General features: G+C 38.5%; 2 protein-coding genes across 3 annotated transcripts; one reads left to right on the forward strand and one right to left on the reverse strand.

The window, feature by feature from the left end:
* The first annotated feature begins 7,321 nt into the window (after window positions 1-7,321).
* LOC104421700 (mitogen-activated protein kinase 3) lies at window positions 7,322-10,876 on the forward strand. Its single transcript, XM_010033754.3, has 6 exons — window positions 7,322-7,629; window positions 7,755-7,884; window positions 8,504-8,641; window positions 8,761-9,093; window positions 9,559-9,742; window positions 10,276-10,876. The coding sequence occupies exons 1-6, from the start codon at window positions 7,463-7,465 to the stop codon at window positions 10,443-10,445; spliced, it is 1,122 nt and encodes a 373-aa protein (XP_010032056.1). The 5' UTR covers window positions 7,322-7,462; the 3' UTR covers window positions 10,446-10,876.
* A 2,294-nt stretch (window positions 10,877-13,170) lies between these two features.
* LOC104421701 lies at window positions 13,171-15,982 on the reverse strand. 2 transcript variants are annotated; one of them, XM_010033756.3, is made up of 6 exons: window positions 15,497-15,982; window positions 14,869-14,974; window positions 14,350-14,528; window positions 14,147-14,222; window positions 13,956-14,022; window positions 13,171-13,439 (listed from the first exon to the last, which is right to left on the reverse strand). In XM_010033756.3, the coding sequence occupies exons 1-5, from the start codon at window positions 15,647-15,649 to the stop codon at window positions 14,006-14,008; spliced, it is 531 nt and encodes a 176-aa protein (XP_010032058.1). In that variant the 5' UTR covers window positions 15,650-15,982; the 3' UTR covers window positions 13,171-13,439; window positions 13,956-14,005. The 2 variants fall into 2 exon arrangements, with proteins under 2 accessions (XP_010032058.1, XP_010032057.1); XM_010033755.3 differs by having other exon boundaries at window positions 13,171-13,448; window positions 15,497-15,980.
* Between the last annotated feature and the right edge of the window lie 4,671 nt (window positions 15,983-20,653).

Consider the following 20,653-nt stretch of genomic DNA (forward strand, 5'->3'; position numbering starts at 1 on the left):
TTATCTACAGGTTCTCTCATGCCTGGTTGAAAAGATTAGGCATAAGATAATGAGCTAGTATGTATTAGAATGATGGTCTAACAATTTGATTTATCATATCTATTAAGGGGGAGAGAAATGTGATTAACCGGTGGTAGCGAGGGGTGAGCTGTTTTAAAGTGAGCAAATTCAGTCTCACAATTTAAAACCTATCATGTTGGGACCGACTCAGTTTTTAGAACTAGAAACCAACTTTATATACCCTAAAAAGACATTTTTGGAACTTAAAATGTACCTTATAGACCTTGAAATGAAGCTGATCCAGTCTGGTTTCAAGGTTTATCTATGAACCAATCAATCCATTTTTCTCGTTTCATATTTTTATTTATTGACAAGACAAACTTTAGCAAAATAACCCTAATTTACAACAGAGACAAATAGCAGTTATAACAAAAAAAATAAAGCGACAAAATGGCGAGAAGTAGGGTGGAAAACAAACAAAAATATAAAGTAATAAGAAAGTGCCCAACTCACTAATCAAGCAAAATGGAAGTTAACATACGCCAGTAGAAATCCATAAATGATTAAAAAACTATGGTATCCTGAGCTGCATTATTGTGGTGTGTAAACCATCAATAGCTTAAAAGAATTGATATCTTTGAAGGAGGTGGATATCAAATAATGTATATCCCGAAAAGCTTGTTCAATGTGCCAGCATTCACCAAGTTAAAGATAGATTAGAGGTTACTAAAAGATAGAACTTTCCTTGTCAAGACCGGCTTATACCATGTAGGAGTGAATTGTTTCGGAGTGAGTAAGTTCAAAACTTAAAACCTACCCTGTCGATAGAGGTGGTAAAATGAGTCTTAGACTCATATATGACCCATTTATGATTGGGTCGCTTATTTTTTGAAAAAACTAGTTAAATGAGTTTAAAAATTGAAGACTTAAGATAAATTGATTTTGGGTCTTAAGTGGATTGGACTTAGAACCTATTTTCAACCAAAACCTCACAATCTTTCTCTTCCCTCTTTAACTTTACAAAAATACTTTTTTACTAAAAATTGAAATTATAATTATTTTTTATATTTCAATTTTCTTTTCTTTTTCTTTCTTCTTCCTCCTTCGTTAGCCTATGGCCAGCATGGCAACAGCCGGCGACCAACCAGGTGAGGCTCGAGCCTTGAGCTCACAAGATCTAGCAAGGTGAAGACCTTGATGACGTCAAACAAGGCACAAGGCTCCCCAAATCCGATCGCCTCATCAACATCTGGCGAGGCAGAGGCCTCACTAACGTCTAGCAAGCCTCGAGCTTGCCGATGTCAAGCAAGCCCGATGAGCTCAAGTCTTGCTTGTGGCCATTCGCCAGGTGTCATTGTGGCCGGTGGTTAGCCGTAGAAGAAGAAAAAAAAAAAACAAAAAGAGAAAAAGAAAATTAAAAATAATAAAATTCGATTTTTAAAAATAATTAAAAATTCAATTTAAAAAAATTAAAATATATATATATATATATATTGCCCATTAAATTTATATTGCATAAAAGTATTTTAACAATATCATTTTTAAAAAAATCATAAGAAATAAGTTTTCTTAAATTTAGTTAAATGGGTTGGATATATATTAAATATGAGTTGAGTTGGGTATGAGTCAAAAATTTTACATTAAGTTAAATGAATCAATTTGAGTCGGACCATCTATGATCCTACCCAATCTACCCATTTAACGGGTCTACCTATCAAGACCGATTCTTAGTTTAAATCTTTGAATTGAAGCAGAATCAACTAGATAAGGTCGGTCGAGTTCAATTTCGGGATCTTTCATGGACCAAATACCCGCCTCTAGTGACAACGATGTTTTAAAGATGTACTAGAGTACGGGCCCACCACAACCATATTTACCATTCGACTAGTTTTACCATTTAAATCTAGAGCAAACAGTTGTTGTCAACATGTCATAATCACTGCATGATCCTGTCAACATCAAAACATATTATCAAGCGAAAAAATTAATTAATTAATAACAAAAACTGATTAATCTATGTTTAGATTTTCCTTTTCTTTTTTGGGTAATTTTTGGTTAAGCCATAACAACATTTGTTTGCCCTAATTAAACTACCCGGTGAAGAAAATTTGCGGAGGAAATTAATTCCAGAAAGTGCTCATCAAGGCTACCATAGTCGATAGGGTCTCAGCTTCAGTATGATCAAACATGATTCAATATTGTGTTTCAACAACCAAGATTCGTACGACTTGCGATTTTAATTTACTTGAGAAAATTCTTCGTCAAAGTCCAAGTCCAAATTAAGTGCAACCATCACTGTTAGATTTTAGCAAGATCTTCATAATCAATGATTACAATTAACATGGTTGATTATAGATCGGTCCTAGAAATAATTTGTCCAACTCATCCTTCTTATTCCCCTCATTTTGTCTTTTCCTTTTGAAAGCCGGTTCAGTTATTAAAAATGATATGTCGAAACTATTCTTTCGCAGCTGGGTTACAGGACTTCTCTATTTTATTTTATCATGTTATTGCAATATATAATTACAGAAAGAGCAGCGACCAAACCCCAAATTTTTTAAAATATTATTAAAAAAAAAAAAAGCCTCCAAATTTGACTCGGTCCTCCGGACATGGAGTCAGGTCAATCTGCTCTTATTTTCAGCGTCAACGGCCCTTCCCTCCCGACCGACACGCTCTTCTTTGGATATGTAGGAACCATTTAAAAACTAAGTGATGCTCCACCAAAAAAAAAAAAAAAAAAACAGAGAGAGAAAAAGAAAACTAAGTGATGCGTCGAACAATGATTATTTCTTGCACATGACCCACTTAATTAAAGGGTTACTTATTGATAAACCGATCTTAATAAGTCTACCATTGCTCCATAGGATTTATTTCTAAATATCAATGCATAAATGTGCGGTTCGGTTTTTACCTGATGAATTAGATACTTTTCTTGTGGTTTTGAACTGTCAAAGATTTGCCTGAGTCATGATATACTTTTTTCATGTGGTTTAGATGTGATAAGTATCGTGATTAAATTGCAATGTTTTCCACCCAGTTAATGTGAGGGTTAATACCCTAAAAAATCAAAACTGATATATCTATAACAAATTTGCCCCAAATTAATTTTTTGATTACCAAAAACCTCAAACTTATATATCTTTGACAAATTTACAAAAAAAAAAACTTGTATATTTGTGATTAAATCTACCTTATATTAGTTTCCGTTATATTTTATTGTCAAATTATTAAGTTGAATAACACGTGATAGTTGATTGATGTACAAATTTATGATTTTATTCTTCGTTTGTTATAATTGTATTTTTTTGTGATATTAATCTAATTTAATGGATGGTATATTTATTACAAATGTACTAGTTTGGAGTTTTTGGCAATCGAATAAATTAGTTTGAAGTAAATTTATTACAAATGTATCAGTTTATGATTTTTTATTATTAGTCGAGATAAATTTATCACGAGTGTACCACTTTGGGATTTTCATGATTAAAAAATTAGTTTGGGATAAATATGTTACAAATGTACTAGTTTGGAGTTTTTCAATGTATTAACCATTAATGTTAATTGGGAGGCACGATTGCCAACTTAGGTAAAACCTCATATGATGTACATAAAGAGGTTGTGAACATTGGTGGTACTTAATCTTAATGATATTTCAAACATGACTGAATATTGATTTACATTGTGTGTTTATATAAAGTCATGGTGAAGTAATACTCTTGGTCCTAACAAAACTAAAGAAATTTTTTATTTTTTTCTATACCCATTCTTTATTTTATCAGTTCATGATCCAGGGATTGGATCTCTATGCTTATTCCAATAGAAAGTGAAACTTTCAACTGATTATTCATCTACTATATATTCGTGTAAATAGGGCAAGAAAGTTCTATGGGCAATTGATCGTGCATTTCGATATCTCGATGTCTTATAAAGGAATGCATTCAACGTTTAGCTTTTGCTCTTAAATTTACATCTTCGTAACAGAATATGACCAAATCACAAAAAGTTCATATTACACCTACGGAGCAATCGCATGACGTCCTAAAATGGCCGCGCGTCTAGTGCATCATCGGCTTGTCCTGAAATTGATCGGATTTTGACAAAGTCTCATAAAATGGAATGATCGGAATTACTGACGTACGTGGTAGTGCAGGATGATGCACCATGTCAATCCCTAGCGTGACCAAAGGACATCAAATTTCAGTCAACGCAATTATGAATTGCACCGAAAGGTGCAGCCAATGCGTTGCCAAATTGATGTGGCTCACGAACCTTGACTTGACCAGGTAGTGCTTGAGAAGATTTTCGCTGCTGCCTTCGACAATTCCAAGGGTGGCGTGGTCTCTCTTGGCACTCGGTCTACGTCTTGGTCCTTTCTAGGAGATGTGACGTGAGAATCATGACATGGAAACCACTCTCTCGTCTATAACTTAAGCTTTTAAAACGTGGATAATAACTTCACACATATTTTTTTAGGTACTAAAGCATAAGACTATTGATTTCAAATCTCTTTGAATCATTCTCCCCAAGAGAAAAATTATTGGAATTTAAGTATTAAATTGTGCATCCATCTATAATAATTTAAGAACTTTACTATTTCGAAAGGACCGTCTTGCATAATAAAAAGTAGAGCAAAAGCCCCAAATATATCTCCGGAAGCCGGGATTTGATCGACTCTTACAAGAGTCGAAAGTCAAATCTTTTACTTCCTCTCTCTCAATCATCTCTCCTACAAACGCCCGGGTTTCATCATGCTCTTCGCCGCTGGTGGAATCCCAATTACAAAACAAGATAGACAAACAGACATGCCGTGACAGAGCACACGGAAGTAGTCAAAAGCTAGGTCGCCCCTTCAATAACTCGGACGACTGAAATCAACACGATGCATGCCCAAGTGCTGAACCTAGGAAAGTCAAAGGAGAAGCGAGCGAGGCTTGTCAAATTTTGGGTCGCGAAGAGACGGTCTTAACTATTAAATGCGGAAGCTTCATGCTCTCCTCCCCCCTCTAATTTACTCAATGGGAGCTGTTCTAACAAATAGAGTTGACCACGTTGCGTTGGTAAAGGAATCTTTTTCTCGAAACTCGAGAAAGGGAAAGGATAAACCTATGTATATACGTATACGTACTGAATACTATCTCAAATGATTAATGACGACGCGAATTTTTTATATGAAAAAGGAAAGAATTGTTGTGAATCAATTCTAAGTTGAAATGAAGAAAAGACTTTTTCGAAGATTCTATATCAATTTCTCTATGAAACCGAGATAGTTACCTTTGAGAAAATTCTAGCAATAGTGGAAATGCCTATGCTTTATTCTTCTGAAGGTGGGAGAAAAGATAAAACTAAAAAAAAAAGGATTCTTTTTTATTATTAATAAAAATTCAAGTTTGAAACTCATGGAATTAACCTCTTTTGCTTTTGGTTAACCTGAGGAAAAAAAATGGGACACCACAAGAATTGAACGATGAGCCGTATGAGGTGGGACGCATTTTATTTGGCAGTTTTCTGGATGTTAAATACCATTGGGTGGGTTACTTTTTATTGGCATTGGAAACACATCACATTATGGCAGGGTAACGTTTCACAGTTTAATGAATCTTCCACTTATTTGATGGGATGGTTAAGAGATTATCTATGGGTAAACTCTTCACAACTTATCAATGGATATAACCCCTTTGGTATGAATAGTCATGCCCCTTTCCCAAAGCATTTTTTAAACCTCTTACCCGGTCAGAAGTTTCGGCCCCGCAAAAAGGCATTCCAACTAGTGCCGGAACGTGACGTATGGAACACTATCTGTACCCCCTTCCTGTAATCTCTTGCACATGGGGACTCTAGCCAGCCAGCCCATCCACCAGTCTCACCGGAGCCCGTTGACCGTTGACTGTTGACCGCCCCTCAAGAGAGCATCTTCACTGGCTTCCCTTTCCACGTGCTAGTAAGTACTAAGTAGGATCCTCCCACGCTAGTTTTGCAAAATGATGAAATAGATTCTCATTTGGCGAATGAAATGAATTGAGAAGCCAAGGTTTAAGAAAGGTTAATGAGATAGCCGGGGCTAGAGGGCAAAATGATCATTTCAATGTCAAAGCCACTGAGGCTTCATATATTTTAGTACTAAAAATTTTTGGATGGATGGATATTCGAGTTCCATGGCCTTTAACATGTAGCCGGTAATGTGACTTGGGTGCCAAGAACTCTAACTTGGTGTTACTTTAGGAATCCTAAGAAATTAGTTAGATTCACTTGAATGGACGATCTTAATAGGGAAAAAAATCAAAAGTGGAAGGTTTGAAGTAAAGTTTCGGTATTGAATTGATTGTTCTCAAGGTTTTGACATAGTTCAGGACTTGATTTTTGCTTAGAGATACTTCTTAAGTCCTAAGGGCAAGGTCATGAGTTGCTATTCATTTCTCTCTTGTGAGCATATATACCAACCAGTCTAACCCTACTTTGGAGAGTTCATTATAGCAACCAAAGTATCAACCGATAAAGTGAACCGAACTGGTCCTTACATGACCCTTTTTATATTAGAGTTAAGTGTATACATTACATATGGTGCATAATGATTACCAATCTTTTACTTTCCTTCCAAAAATTTGAAAATGGAAGGTAAGTTATAAATTATGACATATGATGGTCTATATATCTTGAAAAATTCTAGGCATTTTTCATCAAATAAAAAATAAGGTGTAAGACCCATAAGAAGATTCATAAGTGAAAACCTGCAAAGACGAATTTGAATATTTTAACAGAATGAAAGAGACTAATTTCGGACGACATGATGCTACAACAGTGATTAGATATTCTCAAGCAAGATATTTATATAAAATAAAATAAAAAAGAAACGACAAGAGAAGAAATCTGGATTTGAGATACGTTTTTGAGACGATGACTCGCCAAACACCAAAGAAAGGATCAAATCATATAATTTATTATATATAAAACCATATAAAATTATACATATACATATATCTTTATGTATGGATCACAAATTTACGAAATTAAAATAATGGAAGCCGAGGTCAAAGCTCGTGTTCCATCTGCCTCCACCCCACAGTACTTTCGGCCCCTGATTATCATTATTATAATAATATCAAATTGCTGCTTCAAGCTAATTTAATTTATTCAAAAAAAAAAAGAAAAAAGGAAGAGTGTGCGTGGGGCCCGCCGGAAAGGATCGAATCGAATGTGGGCCGTCGATCCCAGGCGGCTGGAACGTCGGCCCTCCGATCGATTCCCTCCCCCCACCCGGGACGCGTCCTCGCCCGTTTTCGCCCCTCCTTCCTTCGTCCGCACCTCTCCGAACCAGATGGTCGCTTCATTACTTAAACTCTCCCTCCACCCGCTCCACAACGATCTCCATCGCCATTACGTTTCTAGAGAGAGAAAGTGAAGAGAGAGGATAGAAGAGAAGAGAGAGAGAGAGAGAGAGAGAGCGCTGAGGAGGTTAGAGGTCATGGCTGACGCCGCAGCTCAGAACGGCCAGTTCAGCGACTTCCCGGCGGTCCCGACCCACGGCGGCCAGTTCATCCAGTACAACATCTTCGGCAACCACTTCGAGATCACGGCCAAGTACCGGCCGCCGATCATGCCGATCGGCCGCGGCGCGTACGGCATCGTCTGGTACGTCATCGCCGTCGGTAGACTCCGCGTGTGTTTTTCGGTTCGGTTTCGGTTTTTTCTTTTCTTTTCTTTTCTTTTTTTGCTTTTTTTAACGGATTTCTCCCGCTGTTTTGGATGTGGTCCAGCTCTGTTCTGAACTCGGAGACGAACGAGATGGTGGCGATCAAGAAGATAGCGAACGCGTTCGACAACCACATGGACGCCAAGCGGACGCTCCGCGAGATCAAGCTGCTCCGCCATCTGGACCACGAGAACGTGAGTTTGTCTCTCTCTCGTTGAGACCGATTGGCGCTGATTTTTTTTGTTTTTCTTGAACAACTCTGAAATTTCGATTGCTTCTCGTATCGAAGCAAGCGGTTCGCTTGTTGAAGATCAGCTGATTGCAATCGAGCGGATGTTTCCGTACAGTAACTTAATCAAGCTCCCTTACAGTAATAATTCAAGCCCATGCTTATCTGCCATAACAGGACAATTATGGTTTTAAATAGTATCATAGTTGTCGGTTTAGGATTAAAAATCCGAATTAAACTGTTGTAAGTTAATTATTTCATGTACAGCTAATCAAGATGATACTGTTTAACAATTTCGGGTTTGCGAGGACTGGCCCTTTGGGCTATTATCCAGATTCCATAATTGAAACGTGCTCAAGAATAGTAGTTTGGCGATGAGTTATTATCGTTAGTCTTGCGGCATCCTGTGGGCGGGATAATACGTTGTGGGGTCTCAATTATGGAGTGGGTCAACGCATTGATTGGAACTGTATTGGATGACTAGGCCAATCACATGTAGTCTTCAATTGAGATATTAAAATTACAAATTTGTTCTTTGCGGTAGCAACAGTGGTTAAATGGTGGATTTTTATGCATGAAAATAGGTTATTGGCATTAGAGATGTGATTCCTCCTCCCCTACGGCGAGAATTTACTGATGTCTACATTGCTATGGAACTCATGGACACTGATCTTCACCAAATTATTCGTTCAAACCAAGGCTTGTCAGAAGAGCACTGTCAGGTATTAGTCTTCACAACATGCTAGTAGCCCCTGCCTATGTTCTGGGCGTTGACTAAGTTTCTTAATTAGATTTTGAAAGGTTGAAAAGTCTTAAAACTATGTGTTCCTTTTTTTTGCAGTACTTCTTGTATCAGATTCTACGTGGACTGAAGTATATCCACTCTGCGAATGTTATTCATAGAGACTTGAAACCCAGCAATCTTTTGCTGAATGCCAATTGTGACCTGAAGATCATTGACTTTGGCCTGGCACGGCCAACTGCAGAAAATGAATTTATGACTGAATATGTGGTCACCAGATGGTACAGGGCACCAGAATTGCTGTTGAACTCTTCAGATTATACTGCTGCTATAGATGTGTGGTCTGTTGGTTGCATATTTATGGAGCTTATGAACAGAAAGCCTTTGTTCCCTGGGAGGGATCATGTGCATCAGATGCGTTTGCTTGTAGAGGTAAAAAAAACATTCATATTCACTAATACAATTTGGAGTACTTTCATGTTTAGGTTCACTATGGCTGAATAACACCATGAAAGTAAGAATACACAACATTGGTGCATCTTCAAATGCATGTGCAACAACCACGACCACAACAACTAAGCCTTATCCCACTAAATGGAGAATGTAGACGCTAGAAAATGTCAAACAGCGTTATATAATGGTTTGGAGTGCCTTCCTTGAAGATGCAATGTCTTTCAGGATCAATTCCCAGAACTATCACAATTTGCTTTTTAGCTACTCCGCTGATTTGAATAGAAAAGGAAGTCGGAAAATTATATGTTTTTTAACAGCAAGGAGCTACTTTCTCTCCTTTCTTTTCAGCATTCTTTCATGTAAAATAACGCAAATATAGCAATCATAACTCTGTGTTGTCTTATTCAAATGACTGAACTATTGTTTTGCTTTCCGATTTTTCAGCTTCTTGGTACACCAGCTGATGCCGATCTTGGGTTTGTGCGAAATGAGGATGCACGCCGATACATAAGACAGCTTCCTCAGCATCCCCGTCAACCATTGGCTAGTGTTTTTCCTCATGTTCACCCTTTGGCCATCGATCTGGTTGAGAAGATGTTGACATTTGACCCAACAAAGAGAATCACAGGTAATGTTCGTGTTTCTCACCTCTATTCTCAGCCTCTGCCAATTCTGATATGCAAGGAACTTGAACATTCACCTTAGATAGTGCGATGTCCATCCCATAACCCAACCAGATTATCGAAGCTTGGCCTAGTTAAGGGAAATTGGATTATGTTAATAATGGTTGGTGTCTGGAGTGAGAGACAGCCATATCAAACAAAGTGATCCTGGTCAACAGTGACAGAATTTTACATTCATATAAAGTGCTGTTGAATGGTCCATCCATCCATTTGGTTTGTTCAAACAGATAGGGAAGCACGAGTATGTTTAAGTTCATTCCTAAGTTTGCTTTACTTATTTTATGCAATGTGTTGATTCTGTGTTTCAAGGACAAAAACTTAGCATTCGTAGGGTTTTTGCCTGTTTAAGCTCTATCATGATCTATTACATGATTTTAAGGAGGCAAGATTTCAATCAAAGAACTTTTTTACAGCAGATCTACCTTCAATACTTCTTCTGTTAAATTAAGCACTTATGGGTCAACTCATCTTTTGGCAGTTGAAGAAGCACTAGCCCATCCTTATCTTACGAGATTACACGACATAGCTGATGAACCTGTGTGCCGACAACCATTTTCTTTTGAGTTTGAGCAACAGCCCTTGGGAGAAGAGCAGATGAAGGACATGATATATCAGGAGGCTATAGCGCTCAATCCAGAGTTTGCTTGATGCTGTTTAAAGTTTCTATGGTGGATGAGGAACTGCGAACTAAAGTGGAAACAGTGCAGCGCAACGAAATGAAGAGTTGCACATATTCAGAGGCAACCGATCTCGTTGCTTTATTTTTCCGTGGAGTAAGTATGCCGTACCACGAATACTGATTTGAGGGGAGCTTTGCTCCACCTGTCGAATAAACCTTCTTGATTCCTTGAAACGCCTTTTGTTTTTGCAATCGGTGCTTCTTGGCATTCTTTTATTAGCTTGTATTTCACTCAACGTGCTTAATATCATTTTGTTGTAACATTTCACAGTCTGTAAATTTGTACTGCAAGATGTATTAGTAAGAAGAACTGTATTTTTTTTTATTTTTTTGGTTCATTGAACCGTGCTTCAGTTTATGAATGCTAATCTGTATGTAACGCGCAGAGCAGGGCGCTAGAGCTTTTATCTGTGCCTTCACAACTTCTGTTTTATTATAAATCCCTTCGTTCCCAAAAGATATCTTAATTCTCATTGCAAGAATTGCTAGCTAGGTAGGTTGTTGTGTTCACCTTTGCATTCTCACGGTAAAGCCTCCGACGTGGTTGATCGATTCCTGCCTACCTGTTTTTTAATGGCACTCCATACCATACATTATAAGGTCGGCCACTCTCTGTTTTCGAACCTTTAGAGGTACCCCGATTATTGCTACAAAGTCGTCGGCAAAAGAAGCCAATCGGCTGCTGGATGAGTGCCTCATCTGTGGTGGTATAGCTTTTTCTATTATTGGGTACCGAAACGGGCTTAAAGCTGAAGCCCATAATTAATGAGTTAAGATATGCTGGGGAGTGATCATACACGAACAAATTCGAGCGTTTGCGTAGATGATTGGGCTAGTGATTTCACAGGCCTACGCTCCACCACAAGGCACTAAATTCTTCCTGGTTAAATCCCCTCTTCTCCTCTTGACAAAAAATAAATAAATAAATAAATCCCCTCTTCTCCTAGGGTGCAAGACGCAGACAATGGTTTACGGCCTAGTGCCGAGGCCGATCGCCATGCTCTTGCTGACCCCGAATCTGAGCTTGACCCCGAATCTGAGCTTCTGCAGCTTCGTTGGTTACTTCGAGGCATGGGATCGGCTGCTGTCATTTTTCGTGGCGATGGGAGCACTATTCAGATTGCCCATAACGATGTATTTCACGGGTGAATTAAGCATATCGAGATAGATTTTTGTTTCACAAGATAATATATTTGCTGCAGGATCATCCATTAGTTTCACTTATGCAGATTGATTGATTAAGCTGCCGTTATCTTAACCCGATATTCTTACATGATTGTCGCATGACTTCTATGAAAAGGATGGCTACTTTTACATCTCGATTTGGCAAACATAAATTATAAAACAAATTTCCATATTCTTTCACATTCATAACTTGGATATTGTGATTGTTCGATCACACCACATTATAGCTAGGAATGAAAAAATTATCAAAAAAGTCCTAAATCAATTACAATAATGTCAATTCAGTCCTAAACATATTCTTTTGCCATTTCAGTCCTAAACATTTTACAAATGTGCCAATTCAGTCTATTTAGCCAATTTGAACGACTCTTGCCCAGCTCTAGGAAAAAAGAAAAAGAAGAGAAAATACAAATTCAAAAATTCAAAAAAAAACATAATAAAATATTATTAAAATTTATCCACATCAACATCAACATGAAAACCAATGTCCACTTAGCCCTTATTAACCAAAATTGACTAGATGAAATTAATTGACATAATTGCAAAATATCTATGACTGACAAAAAAAAAAATTGGCCAAAAAAAAATTGAAATTTACCACACCCATGGTGGCCACAATTAGCACAATTGCAATAGGTTTTAGACTTTTTGGTAATTCTCCTGCTAGGTTCCTAGGTCACCAAAAAAAAAAAAAAAAAAACATATGGTGAAATTTTATTTTTTTTGGTAGAAAACATATGGTGAAATTTTCATGTGCATCAAATCCCTTTATTTCTGCTTAATTTAAGGAGAACAATTTCTTTCAACGAGCTTCACTTTTGCAGCATGACCATTTTAATTAGTGAAATCAATATTAGTATAAGAGAAAAATACTCAAGATTATTTTGCTTTTTCCCTTACATTTTGTTACTAGTACGTTAGATTAGCTTGCGCAGATAGCGTCTAATTAATGTCATTCTCTAAAGAGGTTGGCACCTCACCGCAATGTCAATTACGCGGTCCCGCTTTATTTCCCAGTTTACTTTCCTTCTTCCTTCCAAAGAAACACAGCAACAAGCGCACGACTCTCTATCTTCTTCCTGCTTGAGCCGTCGCCCGCCATTGCCACCACACCTTCGCCATAGATTTAACTTTTACCAGGCAATTTATGACATTAGGACATAAGGTAGTGACGATCGATTAAAGCTCGACATGTCGCCTATCAGCATACGCAACTTGTTGACTAATTGAGCTCCATTAAATTTTGATTTGGCGTTATTAATGTGTCAATGATCTCAATGTTTCACATTACCTCCTACGTCGAGAGGATTCACTTCACAGATTAGAATTTAGAACATTAGAAGCTGTCCAACTGCTTATGAAAAATCCTCTATTAGAGAGGCTTTGTAAGTTTTTGTGCAAGTATATAACTTTGTGGAGCAGCTCCTGATGCTAATCATGTTCGTATGCCGGAGAATATCGCGCCCAGAATGCGCTCGTAATGCAGTAGCACCTTGCTGCACTTTTCGATTTTGGACAATCCAACAATTCATTGAAAAGCAAAGTGAGAGTTTCCCGGTCACATGGTTAGATCGACGGGAGAAGTTAACAGGTCTCTCCTTTAATAGCACAGTACAGCGAAACTTGCATAAGATTTATTGATTGTCATCATATCAGATAGACATCGGAAACTTCACTTGCTGAGACAAAAAAGATCGCATCAAGCCACAAGTCCCGTTTGGCAATCATACTTTACTCCTCTACTTCATTACTCTACGCCTTCATATTCTGATTAGAGTCTGTTGTTCCTGCAACAAAACTTCAGATTAATTCTCATTCTGTGTTGACCACCCACATAAATATAAACGTAGTGTCGTGCCTGGTACATATTTGCGCTGATAAGCGTTAGCTACGACTGCATGAGTCAGTCTATCTAACTCGCTGTCTTAAAAACTAAAAAGGAAAGAGGCAATGTCAAATCTGTCATCGCTGTATTAGGAGTACCAACTGTGTCGTTTCGCCGATCATATCAATGTTCTCTAGCATGCAGTCAATAGCTTTTTCCCTTGTGCTCAGATTTGATATAAAAATGTATGTTCTAACACACAAGGCAGAATATTGTCATGATCAAAAACTTCTTTCTCCAACTGAGCATTGGAGTACAGGGCTCACAGTAATATATGTGCTTGACTGAGTCTAGAAGCTAATTGAAGAAATTTATTGACGAGAAAAATAGCATTTTTCAGAAAAGAAACAAAACCCAAATTAATTAACTAAAAAACAGGTGCACGGATGTATTAAAAGAAAAGGCTTACCGGCTTAGGGCAGTCAGCATACGGGTTATATATGGTGAAAGAGGAACGCCTCAGTAGTAGAGCGACCCTGAAATTGCCAAATTTCACAGAGAAATTAGGTTTTCTTTCTAAATCAAACCAGAAAAATATAAACTCTTCAGAAATTTTTTATAAAAAAATCCTGGTTAAGGAGATGATGAACATTTACAGACCCTGCCACCAATTTCCTCTTGAAGCACTGTCCAAGTTGCTTCCGTTCGATTCATCCTCGACACCATCTTTCTTGAACTGAAAGATCAAAAACAAAAATTTAGAAAAGCATGCCAAGAATAGCATGCCAAGAATAAGTTTCATATCCAGCAAGCATCAATGCTATGCATCGGATGAAAAGCAAAAGGAGGAATTAGTTTCTTACCGTGGAGTGAGATTCGGCGGTCCTAGCGGTGGTTCTTGGGGAATAATTCTCTTGTCCACCATAGTAGATGGATGAGCTCAGATAGCATGGCTCAGCTGCTTCACTCTGGTATATGACACTCTTGGCCTTGCTAGTTGCATTATTCCCATCAACCTTAAAGCTTTGACCTGTACTCGCTCCTAAGTTGGCCAAAATGGATGAGGAATATAAAGGACATGAGAACAAATGAGAAAGGTCAAACAAAGAAGAAGGCCGATGTTTACCATCGAGTCAATAACGACACCATGCCTGATATCACAGCAGAACAAATGATTCGTGCACAAGCATAGCGACTTGTCTTGATATTCACACGATAAAACCGTCTTACGAATATTTTAGTACATGCAATCCCGCCGATGTGAATTAATTGGGCTAATTCAAACCATGCGCACAATTTCTTACATGATTAAAAGAAGTAGAATGACAATTGAAGACTCCAAAAACTTTGTTATTTTGGTAGCTGTGCTGTGCTTGACAGACCTGGATTTTCATATTTGCAACCGCTGGCTTGATTTCCCGAATCCGGGTTTCTGGGGGAGCCCATAAATGTCTCGGAACGAGAATGGTTGTTAGTCCTCCCTAGGACCTGATAATTTAGGAGGAAACATAAGGAGAACCAAGTAATCAGCATTTATTCCATGAACATATTATCTCTAGAACTAAATACAGACATCATTAGACTAGAATAAAGTATACATAAAGATCCTAATCATGCATCAAACGTAATAAAGGACAGCTCGGTCAAAGACAACACTGGAAAGATCAGCACTGCAACTCAGATCGCTCGCATCCAAGCTTAGTCTAAGGTTGATTCCTAGGGAACATGTTGGAAGATTGGATCACTTTAGCTTTGCATACCAAGGAAGAGGTTCAAAAGTAAAAATTCTTATGAACGACGCATATTTTTAATAGATACTGGTGCGACTCTGCCACGACCATCCTTATCAAACTCCGAGTTCATGTGAATCTAGAGCATCATAGCCGCCACATTAAAGCACTCTAGTTTTTATGGCTCCTCCTTAAAACTCTTAGAGAGAGAGAGAGAGGCACTCAATTCTATGGCTCATCGCTAAAACCCTTCTAGAGAGAGAGAGAGAGAGAGAGTTACCGTGGACGGTGGAGGGAAAATAGAGCCGAAGCTCCCGGAAGAAGGAGAAAATGAGTCTTTGGGACCAAAGAGATGATCCAAACTGTTGCTAGCGTTGGTGTTGTTAGGTGAGGAAGAAGAAGAGTTGCCCACTTGCCTCCTGCTCTTTTCCATTATTCTCTCGACTTGACTCAACAGAGCTCGGTCAGAAAAACCAAAAAACGACCCCTCTAAACACTCGACACAACGAACAAAACTACTACTCCTTCGGTTCAAAAAAACGAGAATTTTAAGATTAGATTTGGGTTTGTGTTGGGTAGACACAAGGCCGTGACAGAAAAACACACGCAGAGAGAGACAGACTCGAAGATCCAGAAAAGGAGGGGGCAGCGGATAAGATTTGCAGGAGAGAAACAAACGGATAACTAGCAACTGCTCAGAGACGGCACGTGAAGATTGCAGGGCGAGGAGGGGGGGAGAGAGAGAGATTGGTGATGAAAACGGTCTACGTTCGAAGCTACTTATATAGATTGGGCGGTTGAAATGGGGACGAGGGTGACGTTCCCATGTGCTCTCATTCAATTCGATTCTCGTTTCCGAAATCAATGCATGCATCCAAAACATGCAAACCCAACCCGTCTCAATCATCGAACAATGCGGGACTTCATGTGAGATCGGCATGGCATAGTGGTTCAAATGAAGCCGGCTTGCATGAATCCGGTGCATAGACATCGGCATCATATTATCTCCACGTGTGCGCATTGCCTTCCTCCAAGTGGACATGTTGGGTTCCCGACCACTGATTTGCCTAAGCGTGATTCGTCACTGTGTTTGACCTATATCGCATGTTGTTGCTCGTGGCATATTTTGAATCAAAGAAAAAGAGGGTTTGGAATCATTTTCCAAGATGACCATTTACATCGAGATTGGTCATCTTTAAAGGAGATTCACGACACTCGTTTATCAATACTTGTCAAATAAGATAGCTACGCGGCGGATTCTCTAACGCTCATCATAGATCAAAGAATTAAAGTCCTTTAATGTCATTTATAAGATCCAATAAAAATTTCAATAACAACCCACTTAAGTTGAAAGAAGCACTTGTTAAAAAAAGATTCGTATCTTAATATTAAAATGTTAGCACAAATATCTCAAAACAAGTTGTTTCGATCTAGTGGTGATCAACAGTAAAAACGAGAGTTCCTCGCCCGAAAGCACTGTCTTCCCCGTAAAAGATTAATGTAAATGCAAGAAGCACACGGATCATCTATTACACCTTAGTTATAAAAGCAGTGGGAGGAAAAGGAAAATTTAATGTGGTCTAGGAAATTGTGTTTATATACAGATTCTTTCACCAAGGAAAGCTTCAATGCATTTCAATAATTTGTTCCGGAATTTGTAATGCGTTATGCGCTTGATACAGACAAGGACATGGGGGAAATGAATGTCATTGGAAAATGACGTGATGGCGAGATATAAATGTCCCATACGGCACTTTGGTCAAATTTGTCCTGTTGGAGTCATATGCGTGGCCCTTAATAAATTGTGTGCTCAGGAGCATGAACAGGAGGTCCTCTCTGTGCAGGTTTCTCACCTAGCTTTTCAGTTATGGGAGCATTCAGTGCCGTGTTCCGAAAGCTTTTTGACTAAAAATGATGGGTGAATTCCATGGACCGAGGGCTCCGCTGTTAACGGATGTCTTGTTTTGTTTTATAATATGTGATCGATGCGTTGAAACATTGGTGGTAAGTATGTTTTCGGCGAATCTCTCGGGATACCCATCACTAACAAGCCTCCCCGTGTAAAAGGGTTGGATGACTTTGTTTCTAGATTATGCGCGACGGCTCGATTGCTTTCACGGAAAGTTTTCTTCCCGCAAGAAAGAAGAATTAAACTACTTGTGATGTAGGTCGGCAGAATCAAGCCGTAGTTCCACAAGACACACTTCTTGTATTGAAAATTCGCGCTTGATGCGATAGTGATCCCCACGTGCATTCATCGAACGTCAGTCCAATCTGCTGTTTGAACGAATATTGGGAAAAGCTTCATAGACTTTTTAGGGTTTGGAGGGAAGATAGATAAGGTAAGGCTATGTAGGACGAAGCAACTTGATACGTAGATGCTTAAAAAAGGGATTCTTTTCAAGATCAGGGCCTAGAGAAAATCGAGGGTTAAAACCATTTTACCATGGCAGCTTACGGCGTTTAATTTGCAGGCATGACTCAAACACAGGACAACAATCAACTCGAAACTGACACGAACCACTCCGTGTTTACACTCATTTTCAATTAAGAAACCGTTTTTTATTATTAGATTAATCCAAAGTGCACCGAAAGATACGGATAAGCGGGACGGAGGAATAAGGGCACGATGTCGATTAGCAGCCTCAGATACAGCGTGATCTTGAGGAAGTAAGTTTGAATCTGTACGCCAAAATCTAGAGATCGCAAAATCTTGGTCCGTGATGCGATATCCTTTTGACTCCCCCGCGGATCGCGGCTCACATTCTTGATCTGCATAGCCAAGAAGATCAAGAAAGATCAAGAAAAAGATACCCAGGATTGACCAGAGCGTCGCCGCTATCCTCTTCTCCGTCCCTATCATATCTCGAAAAATCGAAGACGGAATATATACATCGAGGGCTTCGAAAGAGACGGCGGGAGGGAATGTCAGCGTGCGTTCGTGCGTGCCTCATCCCCTTCGCGTTTTGTCCGACTATGGCGAGTGCATAAAATCGGCGAAGCTTGTCGAGCGAGGGATTTTCATGGCACTTTAAGGTCGACTCATTGGAAAACGTTGCGAAAAAGAAATGTCATCTTTATCGTTTATCTTTACTTTAATTGAAAGATCATAAAGATCTGCTAAAACAAGAGTAGATTCATATCCTTCTTTCTCTTTATTCGGATGCAAATTGTATGTGCTTCGATGCCGGTATATGTCAAAGTATATGGGAAAGTTCGTATCGAATTTCATTAAATTTTCTGGTAGAGATCACAAGCTTATGCGTGTGAGAGAAATTGGACACTTTAAATGAGGAATAGAATATAGTATTTGAAGATTTGATCAATTTCATATGAGCATTAGAATGATAGATTTCGATTTTACTCTAAATGTTGAAAAATATGCGAGTTTGTGATTCCATTCCTCTTGTTCCTATTCTCCGAATATATAAACTCGGAAATTATTGCTCAAAAAGTAAGTGAGTCAGGATGTGTTTGATTAGACTTTTGAGGAAAGTTCTTGAGAAAATATAAAGGATTTTAAGTTAAAAGGGAATTTTCCAAAATATAAATTGTGTTTATTAAATTTTAATCTAAAAGTCAATTGTGATGTATCTTTTGAGGGATTATATTTACAAAGAACTTTTGTGATGAAAAAAGAAAAAAAATCATCGAAAGGAAAATAAAAAGGTTGGCCAACGAGGGCTAGTGGCCGCTGCAATCGAAATATGTTGCTGACGGCCGACATTTGAGGTTGACATATTTCGATTGCAAGACCTCAAGTAGCCCTCAAAGACAACTGGCGAGGGCCACCTTGGCTCATGCGACCTCCAACAAGGGCGTTTTGGTCGCATGACCTCAAAAAGCCCTTCATGGAGGTCGTGGCGACCCAGATTTGGGTCACTAAGAGTTCGCACAACCTCACCAAGACCCAGATCTAGGTCTTGGCTATTGCAGAAGTTCGCACAACCTTCGATGACCTAGATCTAGGTCACGCAACCTCCGGCAATCTAGATCTAGGTCATCACTGCTCACCAAGGTTGCACGACTACCCTATGACAGTTGGCTACAATCTCGTCGACCTCTCTCTAGCCCATTGTCGACCCATCACAACCACACCGCACAACTCAACAGAGAAGAAGATGAATAATGAATCATGAGGGCAAAAATGGAAAAATAAAAATTGAGTAGGGATAATTTTGGACCAAAATTTTTATACTTAACCCTAAGAAGCCTTCCGCCCGAGGCAGCTTAGGACCTTGCTTTAGGCTTTTAGGCTTTTAGCCTTTCAAAGGCAAACATTTCCCTAATGTGAGTTTTAAAAATTTAACCTAACACCCAATATTTAGCTAAATGGGCTTTGGATATCCAAAACTCCTTCAAAAAGCAAGTCCAAACGCACCCTAAATCACCAACATTAACAAATTCTTCCCAACTTGGCCCAAACAAGATAGCCTCTCCTCGTATAATAGAGTGATAAGAGAAACTCATGCTAGGCAAGCCCCATGGTCAAGCCTATAACCCAGAAGGAGACAAACAATCTTAGAATGAAAAATTCTTTCATTAGAATAATGTTATGGCTCTCACCTTTTACTTTAATCTTTCCTAAGGACGAATACCATATAAATGAACACAATTATAATTAATTAAATGATTTGCAAGAAACTCACCCTCAGATTCACTCACTCCCTCGATTAGTGGTTAAAATAAACTATCACGACTTATGTATCTAAGAAATAGTCACTTCAAAGTGAATTTTCCCTATATGCATCACATCTATAAATTTCATTATGGATTTATTGGTATTTATCTAGACTATTATTAAAATGGTGATTTTATCCAATATGGAGTAATCTTGAACATGTGATCTTAACAAAAAAGAGAGAGCGTCGAATGTTTATGACAAGGCTTGGGGAGTCTACGAAGTCTCGTGAAATAATCTTCGTTGAAGTTTGAGGTTAAAAACCTACTTGGTTTACTTCATTTTTGATAGCTTAGATTTGACTTAACTCAATTTCTTCTCTAGATTTATCTTTACTTCCCATCATTTTCAATTGTTTATACTACATTAACAATAATAAAATGATAATAACGACGACGACTGCTTTATTATGAAACTTAGTATACTGTACAAGCTCAGCAATGGGGGGGAATCAACCTTCATATCAGCTTTATGTAGGTTCGTTTTGGATAAGGATGGAATAGTTGCAAATGCCAGGAATGTTTCTTGAGCGTGTGAGGTACCTTTTCACCCTTAGGAAGCTAAGCTTCGTCTAGGACCAATTAGGCGGGCCGGGGTTAAGATACTTCCGCACATTATTCGAGTCCTCTTAAATTTACTCCTCCTATCTTGAGACTCAAATTTAAATGGATTAAGATGCTTTTACACATTGTTCGAAACCTCTTGAATTTACTCTTTCTATCTCCGGACTCAAATTCGTGTCATAGCTGGAAAAAT

The sequence above is a fragment of the Eucalyptus grandis genome, chromosome 10 (genome assembly GCF_016545825.1).
Source record: "Eucalyptus grandis isolate ANBG69807.140 chromosome 10, ASM1654582v1, whole genome shotgun sequence".
Taxonomy (NCBI): Eukaryota; Viridiplantae; Streptophyta; class Magnoliopsida; order Myrtales; family Myrtaceae; genus Eucalyptus; species Eucalyptus grandis.